This window comes from Hemitrygon akajei, chromosome 13 (genome assembly GCF_048418815.1).
Source record: "Hemitrygon akajei chromosome 13, sHemAka1.3, whole genome shotgun sequence".
Lineage (NCBI taxonomy): Eukaryota > Metazoa > Chordata > Chondrichthyes > Myliobatiformes > Dasyatidae > Hemitrygon > Hemitrygon akajei.
Window position 1 is genome coordinate 104,365,324 of NC_133136.1, and position 21,441 is coordinate 104,386,764.

The 21,441-nt window shown below is 39.5% G+C and overlaps 1 protein-coding gene across 2 annotated transcripts in view; it reads left to right on the forward strand.

The window, feature by feature from the left end:
* Positions 1 to 21,441, forward strand: part of bmp2k (BMP2 inducible kinase) — a 96,415-nt gene that overhangs the window by 44,232 nt on the left and 30,742 nt on the right. For both annotated transcript variants that reach the window (XM_073065206.1, XM_073065207.1), the window contains exons 5-9: positions 9,718 to 9,839; positions 12,271 to 12,352; positions 14,324 to 14,456; positions 17,092 to 17,195; positions 19,427 to 19,506. In XM_073065206.1, the coding sequence (XP_072921307.1) occupies positions 9,718 to 9,839; positions 12,271 to 12,352; positions 14,324 to 14,456; positions 17,092 to 17,195; positions 19,427 to 19,506 (521 nt within the window). The remainder of the gene's footprint in view (positions 1 to 9,717; positions 9,840 to 12,270; positions 12,353 to 14,323; positions 14,457 to 17,091; positions 17,196 to 19,426; positions 19,507 to 21,441) is intronic.

A 21,441-nucleotide genomic window follows, 5' to 3' on the forward strand; every position in this document is an offset into this window, starting at 1 on the left:
GGGTAATGATAACAACTGTAGTGAACCTTGGTTTTGAGATTTTGAGGCTCTGGTTAAGAAAATAGAGGTGTATAACAGGTATATAAGCAAGTGGGAACAAATGAGGTGCTTATGGAGTACAAGAAATGCAAAAGAACACTTAAAGAAATCGGGAAGGCTAAAAGAAGGCATGAAGTTGCTCCAGCAGACAAGGTGAAAGAGAATCCTATGGGATTCTACAGATAGGATAAATTAAATAATTGCAAGGGACAAAATTGGCCCTGTGGAAGATCAGATTGGTAATCCATGTGTGGAGCCAAAACAGACAGGGGAGATCTGAAATGTATTCTTTGCATGTGTATTTAGTCAGGAGACAGATCCAGAGTCAATAGATGTGAGACAATGTGGCATCAACTTCATAGACCCTGTACAGATTACAGATGAGGAGGTGTTTGCTACCCTGGGGCAAATCAAGGTGGATAAATTCCCAAGGCCTGACAAGGTGTTACCTCGAACCCTACAGGAGTCAAGTGCAGAAATTGCCAGGGCTCTAGCAGAAATATTTAAATCATGCTTAGCAACAGTAGAGGTAGCAGAGGATTGGAGGATAGCCAATGTTGTTCTGCTGTTTAAAAAAGCTCTAAACATAAACCAGGAAATTATAGACTGGTGAGTCTGAAACTGATTGTGGGGAAAGTTATTGGAAGGTATTCTAAGGGACTAGATACATGGGTATTTGGATAGACATGGACTGGTTAAGGGATAGTCGTGTGTGATAGGTCATGTCTAACCAATCTTATAGAGTTTTTTGAGGAAATTGCCAGGAAAGTGAATGAAGGCAAGGCAGTGAATGTTGCCTGCATGGACTTTGGTAAGGCCTTTGACAAGGTCCTGCATGGGAGGCTGGTCAAGAAGGTTCAGCCAGCGAGCTTTGGCTTTGTGGGAGAAGCCAGAGAGTGTAGTAGAGGGTTGCCTCTCTGACTGGAGGTCTGTCACTAGTGGTGTTTGCAGGGATCGGTGCTGGATCTTTGTTGTTTGTCATCTATATCAATGATCAGGATGATAATGTGGTTAACTGGATCAGCAGTTTTGCAGACGACACTAAGATTGGGGGTGTAGTGGACAGTGAGGAAGGCTATCATGGCTTGTAGAGGGATTTGCATCAGCTGGGAAAGCGGCAGATAGAATTTAATGCAGGCAAGTGCGAGGTTTTACACTGTAGTGCCATTCAGAGTAGGTCTTAACACAGTGAACAGGAGGGCACTGAGGAGTGTTGCAGAACAGGGATCTGGGAATACAGGTCTATAATTTGTTGAACATGGTGTCACAGGTGGATAGGGTCTTCATAACTCAAAGCATTGAGTATAGACGATGTTATGTTGAAATTGTATAAGATGTTGGTGATGCCTAGTTTGGAGTATTGTGTGCAGTTTTGGTCACCTGGAAAAAGTACAGAGAAAATTTACAATGATGTTACTGGGTCTGGAGGACCCAAGATGTAAGGAAAGATTCAATAGCTCAGGAGTGTGGAAAATTGACAGGAGATTTGATGGACGTATACAAAGTTGAGGGGTATAGATACTTGGGGTTGGGTGGGACTACAACCAGAAGTTATGGGTTAAAGGTGAGAAGTTTAAAGGGAGCTTAAGGGGAAACTTCACGCAGAGGGTTGTGAGAGTATGGAAATTGTTGCATACAAGCTCGATTCCAATATTTAAGAAGTTTGGTTAGGTACATGGATAGAACGGAATGGAGGGATATGGTCCTGGTGGAGATCAATGGGAGTAGGCAGTTTAAATGGTTTCAGCATAGATGAGAATGACCTTTTTCTCTGCTGTACTTCTTTATGACTCTGACTGTATGTATGTTACTTGTACATTGCCTCTGACCTGTCTCAGCATTCAAATCTGGTGACTAGGAAAGGTACAAGAGGTCCAGATACGATCTCTGGAAAGCCATCTCACAAGTGAAGTGGAAATTCCAGACCAAACTTGAATGAGCGACGGGTGCTCAAGAGTTGTGGCAGGGCTTGAAAACTATCACCTCCTAAAAAGTTAAATCAAGTGACATGGGAGATACACGAGGAAATCTGCAGATGCTGGAAATTCAAACAACACACACAAAATGCTGGGGGAACACAGCAGGACGAAGGGTCTGGGCCCGAAACATCGACAGTGCTTCTCCCTATAGATGCTGCCTGGCCTGCTGTGTTCCACCAGCATTTTGTGTGTGTTGACATGGGAGATAGCAGGCTTTGCTTCCAGATTAGTTTAATGCCTTCTGTGGTCACTTTAACTACCAAAACATGGAGGAACCATTGTGAACGTCTCCTCTCCTAATCATATGATTCCAGTCTCCAAAGCAGACGTGAGCTGCCTTCAGGAGGGTGAACCCATGAAAAGCATCTGACCCAGATGGGGTACCAGGCCATGTACTAAAGACATGCTGATCAACTGGCTGTGGTGTATGCCGAGATCTTTAAACTTTTGCTTTAGCAGTGTGATATACCCACCTGTTTCTAGCAGGTTTTAGTTTTACCGAGAACGTGGTGACCTGTCTCGATGACTATTGCCTAGTAGCACTTATATCCATAATGGTGAAGTGTTTTGAGAGATTGGTGATGAAACATATCAACTCCTGCCTGATAAGTGACTGTTATGGTTCTGTTATAGTTATCATTCTATTGATTTGTTGAGTATACCCACAGGGGAGAATCTTAGCGGTTGCATATGGTGATGTTGCATATGTACTTTGTTAACAAATTTTTCTTTGAACTTGTTACTTGTGTTTTATAGGATTGCTTTTATATTTGTATTTACTGTGTTTTTTGTTTTTTTATTGTGTTCTTTATGCTTTTTGTGTTTTTTTTATGCTGCATTGGATCTGGAGCAACAATCCTTTACTCTCGTACTGAAGTATGACAATAAGCAATTTTGCATCTTAAATCTTAAACTTTCTCTGACAAGGCTCTAGTGGTCTGCTCCCTCACTTCCTATAACACAGTGGACAGATTTCATCAGGCTGTGGGCATTAGCTTAACTTAATGTATAATAATATCTCTAAGATATTCTCTTTCCTAATGTAAAGTTGCAAGAAAGTTTGTGAACCCTTCACAATTACCTGTTTTTCTGCATTAATTACTTTTAAAATGTGGTCTGATCTTCATCTAAGTCACGGTAATAGGCCAACACAATCTGCCTAACCTAATAACAAACATAATTGTATTTTTAATGTCTTTATTGAACACATTGATTAATCATTCACAGTCCAGGCTGGAAAAATATGTGAACCTTTGTATTTAATAACTGGTAGAACAGTAACCTCCACCAAATGTTTCCTGTAGCTGCTGATGAGACATGCACAATGGTGAGGAGGAATTTTAGACCATTCTTCCATTTTAAAAAAAACTGTTTCAGTTTATCAGTATTTCTGGGATACCTTGTATAAACCGCCCTCTTCAGGTCATGCCACAGTATCTTAATTGGGCTAAGATCTGGACTCTGACTTGGCCATTCCAAAACACAATTTTTCTTCTTTTTAAACCATTCTGTTGATTTACTCCAGTTTTTAAGATTGTTGTCTTGTTGCATCATCCAACTTCTACTAAGCTTCATCTGTCCACAGAACATTATCCCAGAAGTATTGTGGAACATCAAATTGTTTTTTTTTGCAAACTTGAGATGTGGAGCAGTGCTTTCCTCTGTGGTGTGCTTCCATGAACACTATTCTAGTTCAGTGCTTTTCTTATATTGGACACGTGAACAGAGACTTCAGCAAGTTCTAGAGATTTCTGCAGGTCTTTTGCTGTTGCCCTTGTGTTCTTTTTCACCTCCTTCGGCATTGCACATTGTGCTCTTGGTGTGATCTTTGCAGGATGGCCACTCCTAGGGAGAGTAGCAACAGTACTGAGTTTCCTCCATTTGTAGACAGTTTTTCTCACTCTGGACGGATGAGGACTCGGGTCTTTAGAAATGTTTTTGTAGCCTTTTCCGGCTTCATGCATCTCTACAGTTCATCTCAGGCCCTCAAGATTGTTTTGATCGAGGCATGGTGCTAACAGAACATAGAAAACCTACAACACAGTACAGGTCCTTTGGCCCACAATGCTGTGCCGAACGTACTTATTATCAAAATTACCTAGGGTTACCAATAGCCCTCTGTTTTTCTGAGCTCCATGTACCTGTCGAGGAATCTTTTATAAGACCCTATCGTATCCGCTTCCACCACCGTCGCTAGCAGTCCATTCCATGCACTCACTACACTCTGTATGTATATAAAAAGTAACACACCACCACAACAACTTACCCATGACCTCTCCTCTGTACCTACTTCCAAGCACCTTAAAAATTGTGCCGTCTTGTATTAACCATTTCAGCCCAGGGAAAAAGCAACTGACTATCCATATGATCAATGCCTCTGATCATCTTACACACCTCTATCAGGTCACCTCTTATCCTCAGCCACTCCAAGGAGAAAAGGCCGAGTTCACTCAACCTATTCTCATAAGGCATGCTCCCCAATCCAGGCAACATCCTTGTAAATCTCCTCTGCACCCTTTCTATACTTTCCACATCCTCCTGTAGTGAGGTGACCAGAACTGAGCACATTACTCCAAGTGGGGTCTGACCAGGGTCTGATATAGCTGCAACATTACCTTGATTCAAACTCAATCCCTCGGTTGATGAAGGCCAATGCACTGTATGCCTTCTTAACCACACAGTCAACCTGTGCAGCAGCTTTGAGTGTCCTATGGACTCGGACCCCAAGATCCCTCTGATCTTCCACACTGCCAAGAGTCTTACCATTAATACTATATTCTGCCATCATATTTGACCTACCAAAATGAGCCACCTCACACTTATCTGGGTTGAACTCCTTCTGCCACTTCTCAGCCCAGTTTTGCATCCTGTTGCAACCTGAAACCTCTGTAACCTCTGACAGCCCTCCACACTATCCACAACATCCCCAACCTTTGTGTCATCAGCAAATTTACTAACCCATCCCTCCACTTCTTCATCCAGGTCAATTATAAAAATCACGAAGAGAAAGGGTCCCAGAACAGATCACTGAGGCACTCCACTGTTGACCGACCTCCATGCAGAATATGACCCATCTACAACTCCTCTTTGCCTTCTGTGGGCAAGCCAGTTCTGGATCCACAAAGCAATGTCCCCTTGGATCCCATGCCTTCTTACGTTCTCAATAAGCCTTGCATGGGGTACCTTATCAAATGCCTTGCTAAAATCCATATACACTGCATCTACTGCTCTATCTTCATCAATCTGTTTAGTCACATCCTCAAAAAAAAATTCAATCATGCTTGTAAGGCATGACCTGCCTTTGACTAAGCTGTGCTGACTATTCCTAATCATATTATGCCTATCCATATTAACTCTTTACTACTTGACTAGATTTTCAAACGCCTTTGTACACCAGAGTTCCTGTACCTTATCATCCTTTCCTTTTCCTTGTCTCATTGGAATGTACCTATGTAGAACACTATGCAAATATCCCCTGAACGTTTGCCACTTTTCTGCCAGACATTTTCCTGAGAACATCTGTTCGCAATTATGCTTCCTAGTTCCTGACTGATAGCTTCATATTTCCCCTTACTCCAGTTAAACAGATCTTTCTTGAGAAGAGCAGACTCTGTCAGTAACCTGACTTTGTGTGTCTTTCTCCAGAACCCACACCTCCAATCTCATCTCATTGATTGGAACACTTGACTCCAAGTAGCTTTTGTTGAAGTCCTTACCCTAGAGGTTCACATTTTTTAAACGTAGACAGTGATTGTTTAAGTGGTGTACTCATTATTGATGAGAAGTTCAATTGTTTGTGTGTTAGTACAGGCATATTGTGTTTGTCTATTATTGTGAATTGGATGAAGATCAGACCACATTTTGAGTATTTATTGCACAATACCAAGTAACTGCAAAACTTTTGCACAAGCATTTTCTAACAACTGTATATCTCCTGTACCCCTCCATGGTCAATTTCTTCCCTGGATGAATATGAATGTAAATTATGTATTGAGGACAGCACATGTCCCCGGACTTCCCACAAAGACTTGCCTTCTGGTCTGCTGAAGGAACCTATTCTTTATGTAGCTACTCTCTGGAATTAGTGTGCTAGTTGTTGCTGCCTTAACTGCTTTAAGATCTATCGTATTTAAGATTAGCTTCTGCACACCTATTACAATTTGATTTGTAAATGTGTAATGTTCACTTGCTGTGCTGCTTCTAGCTTATCTGATTGCACTATAAGCTTTGTAAAACTAAATATATGCCCTTTTTGAGTCCAGCTGGTACAGTATTTGATTTACTCTTGTATTTCCAAATTGTGAAACAGAAACATTAATACCTTTAATCACTTTATTGCGCCTTATCTAGTTTCCATTGCACACAAGAATTCCTGCAATGGCATGGAAGCCAAAGTAACTTTTTAAATACTGCCAGCTTTATAAACCAAGGTTGCATTTTCTTTACTTAGCACATACTGCCAACTGCAGCATGCCACTTTTGAGTCTTTCTATGTTAACTGCTTTTTCTGTTGAATTATTTGAGTCATTGGAGGCTGAGGAAGAGTAAAATTGTTTATAAACATATCTGATATGAGAGGAGTATATTAATGATGGATGATATTCAAGCAGAAGAAATAGACCAAAATGTGTAAGGGAGTAAGAGTGTGAAAAGAAATGACCACAAATCAAATTGTTAAATCATCTGAAATATAGCCATGTTTACTTTATTGATATTCTATTCAAATCCTTGGGCATGCAGAACTTTCTTAATTGCAATAATATAGAAATTGATTTGGTTTGATTTCCTTAATGGGCTTTGCTTATCAAGCAAGCCAGTCTTAGTGTTTGTGTTGAATACAAGAAAATAAGAGTGGGTAGACTAGTCAGCTCCTCAAATCTGCTCCACCGTTCTGCCCTGGGAAATGTTTCAAGTTGTCCACTCTTTCTATGTCTCTTAACATCTTGTACACATCTGTCAAGTCACCTCTCACCCTTCTCTCCAAAGAGAAAAGCCCTAGCTTACTCAACTTATTCTCATAATATATGCCCTCTAGTCCAGGCAGCATCCTTGTAATTCTCCTCTGCATACTGTCTAATGATGTCCTTCCTATAATGAGGCAACCGGAATTGAACTCAACACTCCAAATGTGGTCTAACCAGTTTAATAAAGCCGCAGCATTACCTTGTGGCTCTTGAACTCCTTCCACTAACTAAATGAAGATCAACATACCATATGTCTTTTTAACCATTCTTATCACTTAGTGCTGCAACTTTGATGGATCTATTGACATGAATCCCAAGATCCTTTTTGTCCTCCGCACTGTTAGGAATCCTGCCATGAACCCTGAATTCAGCCTTCAAGTTTGACCTTCCAGGATTCTGCAGCTTTCCATACTGAATTCAATCACCCACTTCTCAGCCTAGCTCTGCATCCTATCAGTGTCCTGTTGTAATCTACAACCCCTTTCTACAGAATCCACTATACCACCAACCTCCATTTCATCTACAAACTTATTAACCCACCCTTCCTCATCCAAATTTTTTAAAATATCACTTAAAAGCATGGTTCCTGAACAGATCCCTGTGGATTACCAGTATTCACCAACCTCCAGACTGAATATGCTCCATCTTACTACCATCCTCTGCCTTCTGTAGGCAAGCCAGTTTTGAATCCAATCAGCCAACTATCCTTGGAACCCATACTTTCTAAATGAGGCTACGATGGGAAATCTTGGCAAAAATCTGTATGCTCTGCATCCACTGTATTGCCTTCACTGATCTTTTGTTACTTAAAGAATTCAAACAGTCTCATGACACATGACTTGACCATCACAAAGCTATGTTGACTATCTCTAATCAGACTATGCCTCTCTAAATGTTCCTTAATACTGTTTCTAAGAATTCTCTCCAATAGTTTGCTCACCATTGACATAACACTACTGGTCTATAATTCCTAGGTTCAAAGTTTGAAATAAATATATTATCAAATTACATATACTGTATGTCACCATATACATCTGTGAGATTCACTGTCTTGTGGGCATTTTCAATAAATCCGTAGAATAATAACCATAATCGAATTAGTGAGAAACCGCACCTTGTGGTTCAAACAGTGTGTAAACGACGACAAACTGTGCAAATACTAAAACAAATAATAAGTAATCGATACTGAGTACATGACATGGAGAGTTTTTGAAATGTGTCCATAGGTTGTTTGAACACTTCAGTAATGGGGCAAGTGTAGTTGAGTCAAGTTAGCCCCACTAGTTCAAGAGCCTGATGGCTGAGGGGTATTAACTACTCAGCCTACTGATGTGAGCCCTCAGGCTCCTGTACTACCACCTCACTGTTGCTGTCAAGAAAGCAAGATCTGGGTGTTAGGGGTCCCTGATGATGTATGCTTCCTCCCTGCAGTAATGGTCCACATAGATGTGTTTAGTGCTGGGGAAGGCTTTACCCGTGATGAACTGGGCCACATCTGCTACTTGTAGGATGTTCTGTTCAAGGACATTGGTGTTCTCATACCAGGCTGTGATGTTCTTCACCATACATCTATAGAAGCTTGACAAAGTTTTAAATGTCATGCTGAATCTTTGCAAACTCCTAAGGAATTAAAGGCACTGACTTGCTTTCTTCATAGTGTCACTGTGCTGGGCGCAGGATAGGTCTTCCAAAATTACGCTGGGGAATTTAAAGTTGCCGACCCTCTCCATCTGTGATCCTCCAATGAGGACTGGCCTATGGCCCTCTGGTTTCCTCCTTTTGAAATCAATAATCACCTGTTTAGTCTTGCTGAGATTGAGTGCGAGGTTGTTATTATGACACCACTCAGCTAGATTTTCAATCCTATATGCTGATTTGTCACCACCTTTTATTATCCTGAATTATTTAAATGTAGGAGCTTCTTGATCAGTACAGTTCTCTCATTCTAGAAATTTGTCTAGTAAATCTCTTAAAATGTCCTCCAAAGCTATCATTACCATTCTTGTTTAAGAGAGCCAACACTTCAGTTTGCACGTCAATGCCCTGTATAATTGTAACAAAACTTCCCTTTTTGTGAACACTAATGCCTTAGCAATAAAATCTAACACAGTATTTGCCTTCTTACTTCCTGCACTTGCCTGCTACTTTTTCTTACTCATGGATGAGAGCTTGGATCTCCTGGTGCTTATTTGCAATTTTTAAAAAAAGTTCGATAATCTATCTTTTAATTCCTCTTACAAAAGCGCACAACCTAGCTTTTTCACACACAATGCTAGTTGCCCAGTTTTCACCCACTCTCTCAATCTATTATATCTTGTTGCAGTGTCATAATAGTATTATTTACCCTTCCACTTGTATTGTGTAGCTTGGCAGTCTTTTGTATCTGGAAGCATTGTAAATATGAAATGAAGGAAGTGGTGATAACTGAGCATTTTTTAATAGAAGTAAGCCATATAGTGCTTATCTGTCCTTGTGTTTATAATTTATTATTTTTGTATACTTTTTGCTTTTGATCAGTGTGTAATGTGGTTAAGCATGAAGTTAGTCTCATTGTGTAACATGCTTGACAACAAATACAATTCTCATAATTGTCTAAGTGACTCGTACAAAGCCTGTTAATTTGGGGAAAATTTATAATGAAAAAGGCCAACCTATAAAGAATGATTTGACTTACTGTCTTTCTGTATTCTGCTTACTGATAGTTTTAGTTTAGTAACTTGCACTTTTTTTTGCAGGTTGAAAATATTTTGCTAAATAATGATGGAAATTATGTCCTGTGTGATTTTGGAAGTGCAACTCATAAAATCCTCAATCCTCAAGTACATGGTGTCAGTTCCGTAGAGGATGAAATCAAAAAGTAAGTTCTGTTTCATTAAGTCCTTTAAAACTTCTGGATTTTAGACCAGTCTGAAGGCTGCCGTGGCATTTCATGTTGCTGTCACACTTAAAATCTTCTGGATTTGTGCCAGTCAGCTATTAGCCTCAGATTTGTTGAATGACAGGTGTGGCCACATATGCCAGCATCAGAATTACCTGTGTCAGAATTGATCAGATGGCAATAAGGTAAATGATTAAAAGTAATGAATTTTATTTAATACTTACAATTTCTAAGTGAATTTTTCTAATAATCTGATTGTAATGCGTGGCAGTTCTAATAGTTTTTAAATATCTGGTCAGAGATAATTAATAGCTATTAAATTCCCTGACAGCTTTGCAACCAAACTTTACTTCCAGATATTGCTTCTGTAAGTCTTTGGATGTTGTGGGCTTGCCTCTGAGACCCCACTGCATCATGTCAGATATTTCCAGGAATGGAGGGCCAAGCAAGGTTATGTGTGTATTCACATCTAGTATGAGGAGAGATGGTGAGTCTGAATAAGTGGGCAGGATCTAGCACAATTTGGCTTTTTTCCTCTTGTTAACTGGCTTCTATGTTTCTTATTTTTAATATTTTTTTCTTTTGTGCATAAACCTTTACATATTTTCCAAAGCTTAGACCCTTTCCATAACAATTACCGTTATGCTATTAACAAATTTATAGTTTTGGATATGATGGCTCTTGACATTGTATTTTGGCTTGATTGTGTGTCAGGAATTAACTTTATTAATGTTGAAGTCTGACCTGTGCAGATGTGCGATTTTGCTGTCCGAAATTAATGATAGTTGAAGGCATGGGTAGAAATTAATTACAGTAGTTTCCAAAGCATACAGCTATACATACTTGGTCTTGTTTACAGCATGATGATTGGTGTCATATGCAAATGCATTATTGCTGCACATAGAAACATTATGTTTGGTGCATTAACACTGCTGGAAATACCTTGCATGGGTTGAAAATGTATGCATTTTATTTCCTTCGATACCTGAATTATGTTGGTCAGAATATATCAAAGTCTGAAAAATAGTTTGCAGGAGACTGGAAACTGGTCATCAAGTCATCAGTTGATTGGATGGAGAGAGCAGAAGACCATTCAGTTTGACTTTTTCTTGATAGATTAGGAAAAATGAGTTCTCTATTTCACATTCTAGTTTTTAAGCTATGATAATCTGCAGCATAACATATTTGGGTATAGGAAAAATAAAACTTTGTGAAACAGGTGCCACTTTTGAATAGATTTAGCAAGATTTAAAAATGATGTACAGTTGGCCGTCCTTATCCGCAAGGGATTGGTTCCGGGACCCCTCGCAGATACCAAAAAAAGTGGATGCTCAAGTCCTTTATTCAGCCTATCTCAATGCGGTGAACATTAGGACCCGGTGGTGGAGCTCTGAATCCACAGTGTTTCTGTTCACAAAAATAATCATGATCAAGATTGAAAATAAAGTGGAAATAATAAACCGATTGGAAAGAAGTGAAACGCCATTGGTCATTGTAAAAGCTACGTCGGTCAACGATCAGAACAATTTTAAAGGATAAAGTGAGAAAGGCCCTGCCCGGATGAAAGCTACAATTATTACTAAGTAACGCATTGGTTTAATTATTGGGTTTTGGGTTTTTGATCCTCCACATCAACCCGTGCAGTGCCGGATGGAGAGTGCACTCAATAGCGGTCTGACACTTGATCGAACTCGGGAACTTCTGTTCCCAAGCCAGCACTGAAACACACATTCTTAAATGGTTTATATGCATAGAAATGTAAAATATATACTATATACTACAAATGTTTGACTAATTGACACTAAATAATACTGGATGTACCTATTCCGACTTCCTTAGTAAGAGAACTTCCAATTTTTTCGATCCTGATCCATGATAACCTACGCACATCCTCCCGTATACTTTAAATCATCTCTAGATTACTTATAATACTTAATACAATGTAAATGCTATGTAAAATAGTTGTTATACTGCATTGTTGAGGGAATAGTGACAAGAAAGAAAAGTCTGTACATGCTCGAACAACAAGTGCTGGAAGAGCACTTACGGGTTTTCACGATCCGCGGTTGGTTGAATTTGTGGATGCGGAACTCGTGGATAAGGAAGGCCGACTGTATTCAATTTTTGAACTGTCTTGTTAGTTTCTAGTAAGTTTTATTAAGTATAGGATTTAAAAGTAACATTTTGTTTTAAAAGCAATAATCCATGATTCATAATCCTTAATTTCTCATACTTATTTTGTGAAAAATTTACTAGTTTTGCGGTTTATTTTAATTAAACTACATATAGTTTGGTTTTTGCTGATGCCATTTGTTCAGTGTGCCAATGAATGCAAGTGTGAACTGCTATATTGGAAGTGCAAAGGAACAGGATTTCACAAAAGTAAATATTTGTAATTTATTTTTTTTAGATATACAACGTTATCTTATAGAGCTCCTGAAATGATTAATCTTTATGGTGGGAATGCAATCACAACAAAGGCTGATATATGGGTGAGCAAAAACATGGAATCTGCTGGAGTATTGTGTGTAATACCACTGTCTGGGAGGGGACTTCAACTATTGTGTGTAAAATTGCATGGGTGTATATATAGATAACTATCGCCCTCCAGTGGCACCATATTTTGTCATTCTGAAATTTTCTTCTATGAGCATAGAACAGTACAGCAAAGAAATGAATAATGCTCGTGACACCTCATCTTACGCCTGCATGTGATCAATATCCCTTCATTCTCTGCATATTCATGTCCCTGTATCCTATCACCACCACCCGATTATGCATTCCATGCACTCACCCCTGTGTAAAATTAAAAACATGCTCTGCACATCTTTAAACTTCACTCAGCTTAAATCATGCTCCCTTGTGTTAGACGTTTGAACCTGAGGGAAAGATATCGGCTGTCTATCTCTGCCTTTTATATTTTTTTATGCTTGTATCAGATTTTCCTCCTCCTGACTTTGTTGCTCCAGGGCGGAAAGGCCAGTTTGCTATTTATAGCACTTACACTCTAATGCAGGCAGCATCCTAGTGAATTTCTTCACACCCTCTCCATAGCCTCCACATTGTTCCTGTTATGCAGTGGGCAGAATTGGGTAGAATTATAATACTCCAGAGTGTTATAAAGTTGTAATGTAACTTTCTTGCTCTTAAACTCATTGATTTAACTAATAAAGGCATGCATGCTACTTCCTGCCCTTAACCCCCATCCCCAATCACTCTGTGCAGCTACACTCGAGAAGCTGTGGGCTTGAAACCTTAGATTCCTGTTCATCAGTGATGTTAAGAATCTTCTCATTAATGGTGTACTTTCTCTTGTCATTTGATCTCCAAAAGTGCAGCACCTCGCCTTGCTCAGATTAAACAACATCTGCCATTTTTTTGCCCACATCTGCAGCTGATCTTTATTTCACCATCACCTTTCGTATTCTTCTACATTATTCACAATGCCACAAATCCTTCTGTATTATGCAAACTTACTAATCCACCCACCCATCCATGTTTTTATCCAAGTCATGTGTATTTATATAATAACAGCTGTTCCAATACAGATTCCAGCGGACATTATTAGTCATGAACCTCGAGTCTGAATAAGACCCATCAGTTACTAAACTGAGTTTTCTATGGACAAAGCTGATTCTGAATCCAGATGAGTCACTGTGGATCCTATGCAGCTTGATCTTCTGGATGAGCTTACCATAAGAGACCTTTTTGACTGCCTTGTGAAAATGAATGTAAACAGCTCTCCTTTCACTGGTCATCTTTGTCCATAGAAAATCTCACATCTTTCACCATTTTATTTGGGTATTCCTCTGGTAGCTTTACCAATTGGATGGCAAAGTGGAAAGGCTACTGTCATTCACTTCAACAGATAAATCAATTTGAGGGAAGCATTCAGTGCAGTCCTCCAAATAATAGCCAGGAAGCTGAGACACCATTCTGCCTGTTTTTTTAGTCATTGTTTCTCTTCCTCTGGATTGAAGCATATGTTGAGTATTCAGTCATTAGTTAATATGCAGTCAGTAACGCCTATTCCTGTAATTAACCTGTGAGATAAGACTGAAAGCCTGACCCATCGAGCTTTGTGGATTTGGGTCTTTCATTAGTCTAAGTTCAGCACAGTTAAGCTCCCCACTATTCAAGGTTGTTCAGAACTATGCCTTGATAGCATTGTTTCTATTGGGCAGTTGTAAATTTTATCAAATGTGCAATCAAATTAACAAATAAGAGATATTCAAACACTTAGGTTGTTGTAGTTGGTCATTGCAATGTAAGATGTTTTTTTTCCTCGTTGACATGCATTGCTAACTAATCTTAATGGCTTTTATTATTTTTTTAATTTTTATTATTACTTGTGGCATTTGAATATTTTAACTGTAATGATGAATTCTATTATAATATACAAATTTGTTAACTGTTGAATATGCTGGTTTTAAAAATAATGATGTAACATTTTCTCTATTTAGGCACTTGGATGCTTACTCTACAAACTTTGTTTCTTCACTCTACCCTTTGGAGAAAGTCAGGTTGCAATCTGTGATGGGAATTTTACAGTGCCAGACACCTCTAAGTACTCTCAGAAATTGCACAGTTTAATACGTATGTACAGTGATTCAGAATCAGTGCTTTTTTATTCCTAATTTTCAGTGAAAATGTTTTAACTGGTGTTATTTCCAGAAATACAACTGCAGATGCTGTGGATCAAAGAATACGTACACAACGCTGGAAGAACTCAGCAGGTCAGGCAGCATCCGTGAGAAAAGAGTAGCCAACGTTTCGGGCCGAGACCCTTCATCAGGAATGGGGGGAAGGGGACCGAAGCCCAGTAATAGAGATAGGGGAGGGGGTCGGGCCTAGAGGCGCCAGGTGGAAAACCAATCAGAGGAAAGATAAAGGGGGGAGGGGGAGGAGATAAGCATGAAAGAACTGTTGTAGAGATAAAGAAGCAGAAAGTTGAAAGGGGAGAGAGGCAGAGAGGGACCTGGGATAGGGGAAGGGGAGGGATTTAACGGAAATTGGAGAATTCAGTGTTCATACCACCAGGCTGGAGGCTACCCAGACGGTAGATGAGGTATTGCTTGCAGCGCAAATGCTACACCTGTCTCCACACCTCCCCCCTTACCACCATTCCGGGCCCCAGACAGTCCTTCCAGGTGAGGCAACACTTCACCTGCAAGTCTGCTGGAGTCGTCTATTGCATCCGGTGCTCCCGGTGTGGCTTCCTCTACATCGGTGAGACCTGACGCAGATTGGGGGACCGCTTCGTCGAGCATCTATGCTCCGTCCGTCACAATAGACAGGACCTCCCGGTTGCCACCCACTTCAACTCTGCCTTTCATTCCCATTTAGATATGTCCATACATGGCATCCTCTACTGCCATGATGAGACCAAACTCAGGTTGGAGGAGCAACACCTCATCTACCATCTGGGTAGCCTCCAGCCTGGTGGTATGAACATTGAATTCTCCAATTTCTGGTAATTCCCTCCCCCATCCCAGGTCCCTCTCTGCGTCTCTCCCCTTTCAACTCTCTGCTTCTTTATCTCTACAGTTCTTTCATGCTTATCCCCTCCCCCTCCCTCCTTTATCTTTCCTCTGATTGGTTTTCCACCTGGCGCCTCTAGGCCCTACCCCCTCCCCTATCTCTATTACTGGGCTTCGGCCCTCCCTTCCCCCCCCCCCCCCCCCCCCCCAGTCCTGATGAAGGGTCTCGGCCCGAAACGTTGGCTACTCTTTTCTCATGGATGCTGCCTGACCTGCTGAGTTCTTCCAGCGTTGTGTACGTATTCGTTATTTCCAGAAGTGTCTTAACATTTAGATGTTAATTTTGTTTTTATAATCCTATGTTTTGACATGTGGGGAGATTGTTAGGAGTCAGCTTAAGGAATTTTCTTCAAAAGATTGCCGTCCAGATCTTGGAAGGAAATATTCTGTTTAAAAGTTAAAATAACACCTGACACATTGCTACTTTCCAAAAGCTCCCTATAAATATTCCAGATCATATTCAAAATACATTTATTATTAAAGTATGTATGCAGTGTACAACCCTGAGATTAATTTTCCTGCAAGCAGCCATGAAAGAAAGAAACATCATGGAACCTATTCAAATACCCAACATGCAAAAAAACCCAAATCACACAAATGGCGAAATATGAGCAAATAACACACAGAATATGAAACATTGAACTGTAGAGTCCCTGTAACAGTCTAGGATTATTCAGTTTAGTTCAATTCAGTTCAATTTAATGCTGTGTCCTTTGACTGCTCCGATCAAGATTGCGCAAAACAGCAATAAAAAAAAGTAACCAGAAATCAGAAACACATGTAACATGAACTGCAGAGTCGTCTTAAAAATAAGTCCAAGCCACAAACCACAGCAACCAAACCTTGCCCAAGACCCCTACAGCTTTCCCCAGCAGCAGTGAGGGAGAGGGAAATCGGTTAAATGCAGGTAACGGTGCAGAACACCAGCCTGCCTACTGAGGTATATTCGTAATAGACTGAAAATATTAGGAAAGTACTTAGCTTTCTTGAGCTTGAGAACTTCAGGCAAAGAGTGGAGCTGGGAGATGAGGAATGACATTCTTATGCCATAACCAGACATAAATAAAATAAAAATCTACACCTTCAGGTAAATGTTATAGATTCTATTTTGGTACTTGTAGGTAAGGATCGTATTCAATATTTCAAGTAATTTCCAGCAGGTAAGCAGTATCAGGAAAATCTGCCTTTTGATCCAAGTGAGTTAGAGTACATAGAACTCAAAAGCAGTTTAACCTTCTCGACCACAGAAAACTAAACTAATTAAGCATAAGGAGCCAATACTCAGTTTTACTGGATTAAATGTGGCAAATCTAAATTTTGAAGAACTAATGAAGTGTTATAAACTGGAGTGTATGTAATCATCATTACCTATAATCTTCAATTTAAGTTGATTCCAATGTCTTGATTAATATTTGACATCTTGGAAGTTCTCAGAACAGTTGCAAGAAACTGGCCAGTTTATTGTTTTTATCTGTTAGGTTCTATAAAAGTATATTTTACAATCTGCAGTATTTTTGCAGTTTGCCTTGTATAATTTCAATATTGTATCTCAAGTCCATTGCTGCAGATTTGATGATTGGATTGTGGATATTGAAAAGAAATCCTAGTATCCATTTTTTAAACAAGACGGTTTCAGATGTTTAATGTATAATGCATTTTATTAGTATCTTTACACTTTCTTTATTCAAAAGGTTATATGCTCGAACCATGCCCAGACAAGAGACCTGATATTTACCAAGTTTCAGATTTTGCTTTTAAATTGATTGGGAAAGCATGTCCCCTGCCAAATATAAATGTGAGTGTATGTTTTCTTTTTGCTGTATTTACTGTAAGAAAGTTCATTGTAAAGACTTGCTTCATATTTTTGAAATAAAATGAGAGAAATGTTGTGGTACCTGGAAATTGCACTGTGCCAGTGGCAATTTGTTTGCATTGAATACTTAACAATTATGAACTTCACTAAAAACTATAACACGGTTAATGAAGTTATATACAGATTATGGTGCAATTATGTAATCTGAAGTAAGTCTAAGATGACTTTGTATTCTTCATACTGTTAAAGTTATTTGAAATGCTGGAGTGCAATGCATAAATCTAAGTAGGATTCAGTTCTTTCACAACTGTGTTTACTGGAAGCTGTGAAGGGTATGTTGAAATCAGCTTTCACCCCATCACTGTTGTACATTTTTAGTACAGCAACAAAGCTGTAGTTTAGATATTGCAAAGAACTGGGCAGGAAGTTGAAGTAAGCACTTTTTAAAAACTATTTTGTCCATATGCAATTATCATCAGAGGGGTGGTAAGCCAATAGGCAGGTTTGCTATTTTTATTTTGTGCTGACGAGTGGATTTCTATCTACTGTCAACAAGTTGGTTGCAACTTTATTAACTAAGCACAAAGGGCTTTGTGCACACTATGGTGCTAATGATAATTGGACAATTCATTATTGAACGTCAGTTAAAAATGTCTATCACGGATTCCAAGGTGAGCCTGAAGGCCAGAAAGAGTTGTATTTTGGATTTATTTCTTCATGTCTCCCACACTGTAGCAATTATGACGTGTGGGTTTTTGATCTGTTGGCAGTGTTAGAAATTTATGTTTAACAATCCCCTTCAAACCTGTGGTTGCACTGAAATTTCTACATTTTGCTAGCCAGAAAACAGAAATGTCAAAGGTGCCCTAAAAAGGACATCTTGATATTCTTCTCAACAGTTGTCAAAGTGATTCAGAGGAATCTTCCTTTCATCAGACTAAACCAGCTGCTATTTAGGGTGAGGGAACAGGATATCACTTAAACTTATCCTCTGTGTCCGATCTTGGATTCTCAATTAGCTGTCCTGAAACTATATCCCTTGACAATGTATTTAAAAATCTATTGTATTTTGAATTTTTTTTGTGTATTGTAGCAGTGGGGAGAAAAACAGATTTTCAGTTTTCGACTCTTTTCCAAGTGCTTATGAACATCACTTTTTCTGAAGAGCCACTGTTACTCTGTTGTAGAATTTCCCCACTAAGTGTTTTTTCTTAACCTGTTATTAACTCCATTATTTGTATAAAAATCATTATACAGGTTTAGGGCTATAACAGGGTTTTTATTTTATGCATGGGTGTAAAGTTTTAGTACCAGAGCTCGATTAATGGCTCTGGAGAGGGAAAGAAAAACTAAATATTTTAGCGATTTGTTTTTCTTTGTGCTTCAGGACAGAAAAAAAATGAACCGGTTTAGATGTGTAGTGAAATGATTGTGGGGGTGGGGATGTGGTTGAGGGGAAAAGAACAAAAGAGCTTCTGTGATGGGATAGAAGGCAAAAGTGGTTAAATTCAAAACCGATGATGCAAGTTAAGAGTAGAAGTAACAATAAACATTGGGTGGGTGTAGAACCATGATTGTTTTTTTCAGTATTGGGTTCAAGAAGCCATTTGAAAGATATAGCATTGGTCCTTGAGCTTGCTATGAAGTGGAATAGTGTAGGAAGCTGAGCACAAAGGTCACAGTAGAAGTGGAACAGGGAATTAAAATGTGTATTTGTTTTCCTATACCCTTAAGATAAAGGATAATATTCTATATATCCTTTCAGATTCTCTCATTTGTACTTGTCCAGTAGTAGGTGGTTCATTTACATGGCTCTGTAGTTTCTAGCTTATCATTATTTGGAACACTCTGATCTCTTGGATCTAATGGCCTATGCAAATTATTATTTGAATTTATTGTCTAGTTGGTGTCAGCAGCAAATTTGGCTACCTTGTAGCTTCATTGCAATTATTAATAAATATAGTCGAAAGTCTGTGATCTGATGTATGGTCCTGAGTAAATTAGTTTATCACATCTGATTAGACATATCTGATGCTATCCATACCTTGCTTTGCCTCCAACTTCCTGTTCCATTGCTTATGAATGTTAGTACATTGTTGATAATTCCATATTTATTCATTTAAAGCTTACAGAAATCCACAGTGGGCTTTGTTTAATGTTTGTTTTGAATGAAAAATCTTTGTTACTAAATTTGTTGTAATTCTATTCTGTAGAATGCTTCAATTCCTACAGTATTCCCTGAACCCATGACTGCCAGTGAAGCAGCTGCCAAGAAAAGTCAAACGAAAGCTAGGTAGGTATCCCAAATTAAATCTGCCAACAACAAATAGTTACTAATTTCATTTATAATTTAATTAGATCCACATGCAACCGTTTAGGATGTAGTCATGTTCTGATATTAAACCTATTTTGTTAGTCCAACAGTAATGTAGTGTACCTAATTAAAAGCTGTGGGTTACCCTACGGTGAACTGTAGGGCGTTGAGTGTGGTAGAACAAACAAATCTGGCAATACAGTACCATAATTTATTGAAAGTGGCATCATAGGTTAATAGGGGTGTAAGGAAAGCTTTTGGCACATTGGCCTTCATAATTCAAAGTATTGAGTACAGGAGATGGGGTGTATGTTGAAGTTGTATAAGATGTTGGTGAGGCTGAATTTGGAGTATTGTGTGCGGTTTTAGTCACTTACCGTCGGGGAAAGATGTAAATAAGGTTGAAAGAATACAGATGTTGTAGGACTTGAACTGAGTTAAAATGGAGTATTGAATAAGTTATGACTTTATTCCTTGAAATGTAGAAAAATGGGCGATTTAATAGAGGTACACAAAATTGAGGGGTATAGATAGGGTAAGTGCAAGCTGGCTTCTTCCACCGAGATTGGGGTGGGACTACAACGAGAGGTCATGGGTAAGGGTGAAAGGTGAAAAGTTTAAGAAGAACATGAGAAACTTCCTTCACACTGAGAGTCATGAGAATATGGAATGAGCTGCCAGTGTAAGTGATGCATGCAAGCACAATTTCAAAGTTTGAGAAGGTTGATGTGAGTAGGCAGTTGAAATAGTTTGGCATCGACTAAATGGGGTTTTCTATGACATTTGAAAATGATTGGGACTAGAGCAGTATTTTGAGTATCTATGAAGAAGTAAAAATTTGGAAAGGGCACCATATTACACTTGATTGTACAAATAATTTACCGTAGATTCCGGACTACAGAGCGCACCTGATTAAAAGCCGCAGGCTCTAATTTTAGAAATAAAATCAATTTTTTAATTGTAAAGGCCGCACCGGATTTTAGGCCGCACCGCTACTTTTAAATATACATACGTATCGGTAACACAAATTACGTTGCATATACTTTTTTACTGAACAGCACGAACAACATTCCAATATCTCCTAGCGACTGGTAAAAATATATATACTGCAGCCTACCAGGAAAAGTTATTGATCGACTTTAACTTAAAAGCAGCGTTTTCGCTCGGGTCTAATCGGGTCTGACGCGCTTGCGCAATGCGATCGGGTCTAATCGGGTCTGACGCGCTTGCGCAATGCGATCGGGTCTAATCGGGTCTGACGCGCTTGCGCAATGCGATCGGGTCTAATCGGGTCTGACGCGCTTGCGCATTGCGATCGGGTCTAATCGGGTCTGACGCGCTTGCGCAATGCGATCGGGTCTAATCGGGTCTGACGCGCTTGCGCAATGCGATCGGGTCTAATCGGGTCTGACGCGCTTGCGCATTGCGATCGGGTCTAATCGGGTCTGACGCGCTTGCGCAATGCGATCGGGTCTAATCGGGTCTGACGCGCTTGCGCAATGCGATCGGGTCTAATCGGGTCTGACGCGCTTGCGCATTGCGATCGGGTCTAATCGGGTCTGACGCGCTTGCGCAATGTGATCGGGTCTAATCGGGTCTGACGCGCTCGGGTCTTGCTTTTCTTCGAGTATTTTCCATGTTGATGAGGGTGAGTACAAATGACTGATTTACAATAATTTAATTGTGAAAGTGCGCTTGATTTATCGTACAATTTCATTGGACCTCTGTGAACTACTCATCAATTTTATTGGTCTACTGTTACGAGGCAAAATGTTTACGAGGCGGCATGAAAAAAAACCATGTATTAGCCACTCTGGATTATAGGCCGCAGAGTTCAAAGCTGTTCAAAATGTGGGAAAAAAGTAGCGGCTTATAATCCGGAATCTACGGTAGTTATTTTTTGAAAAGATTTTG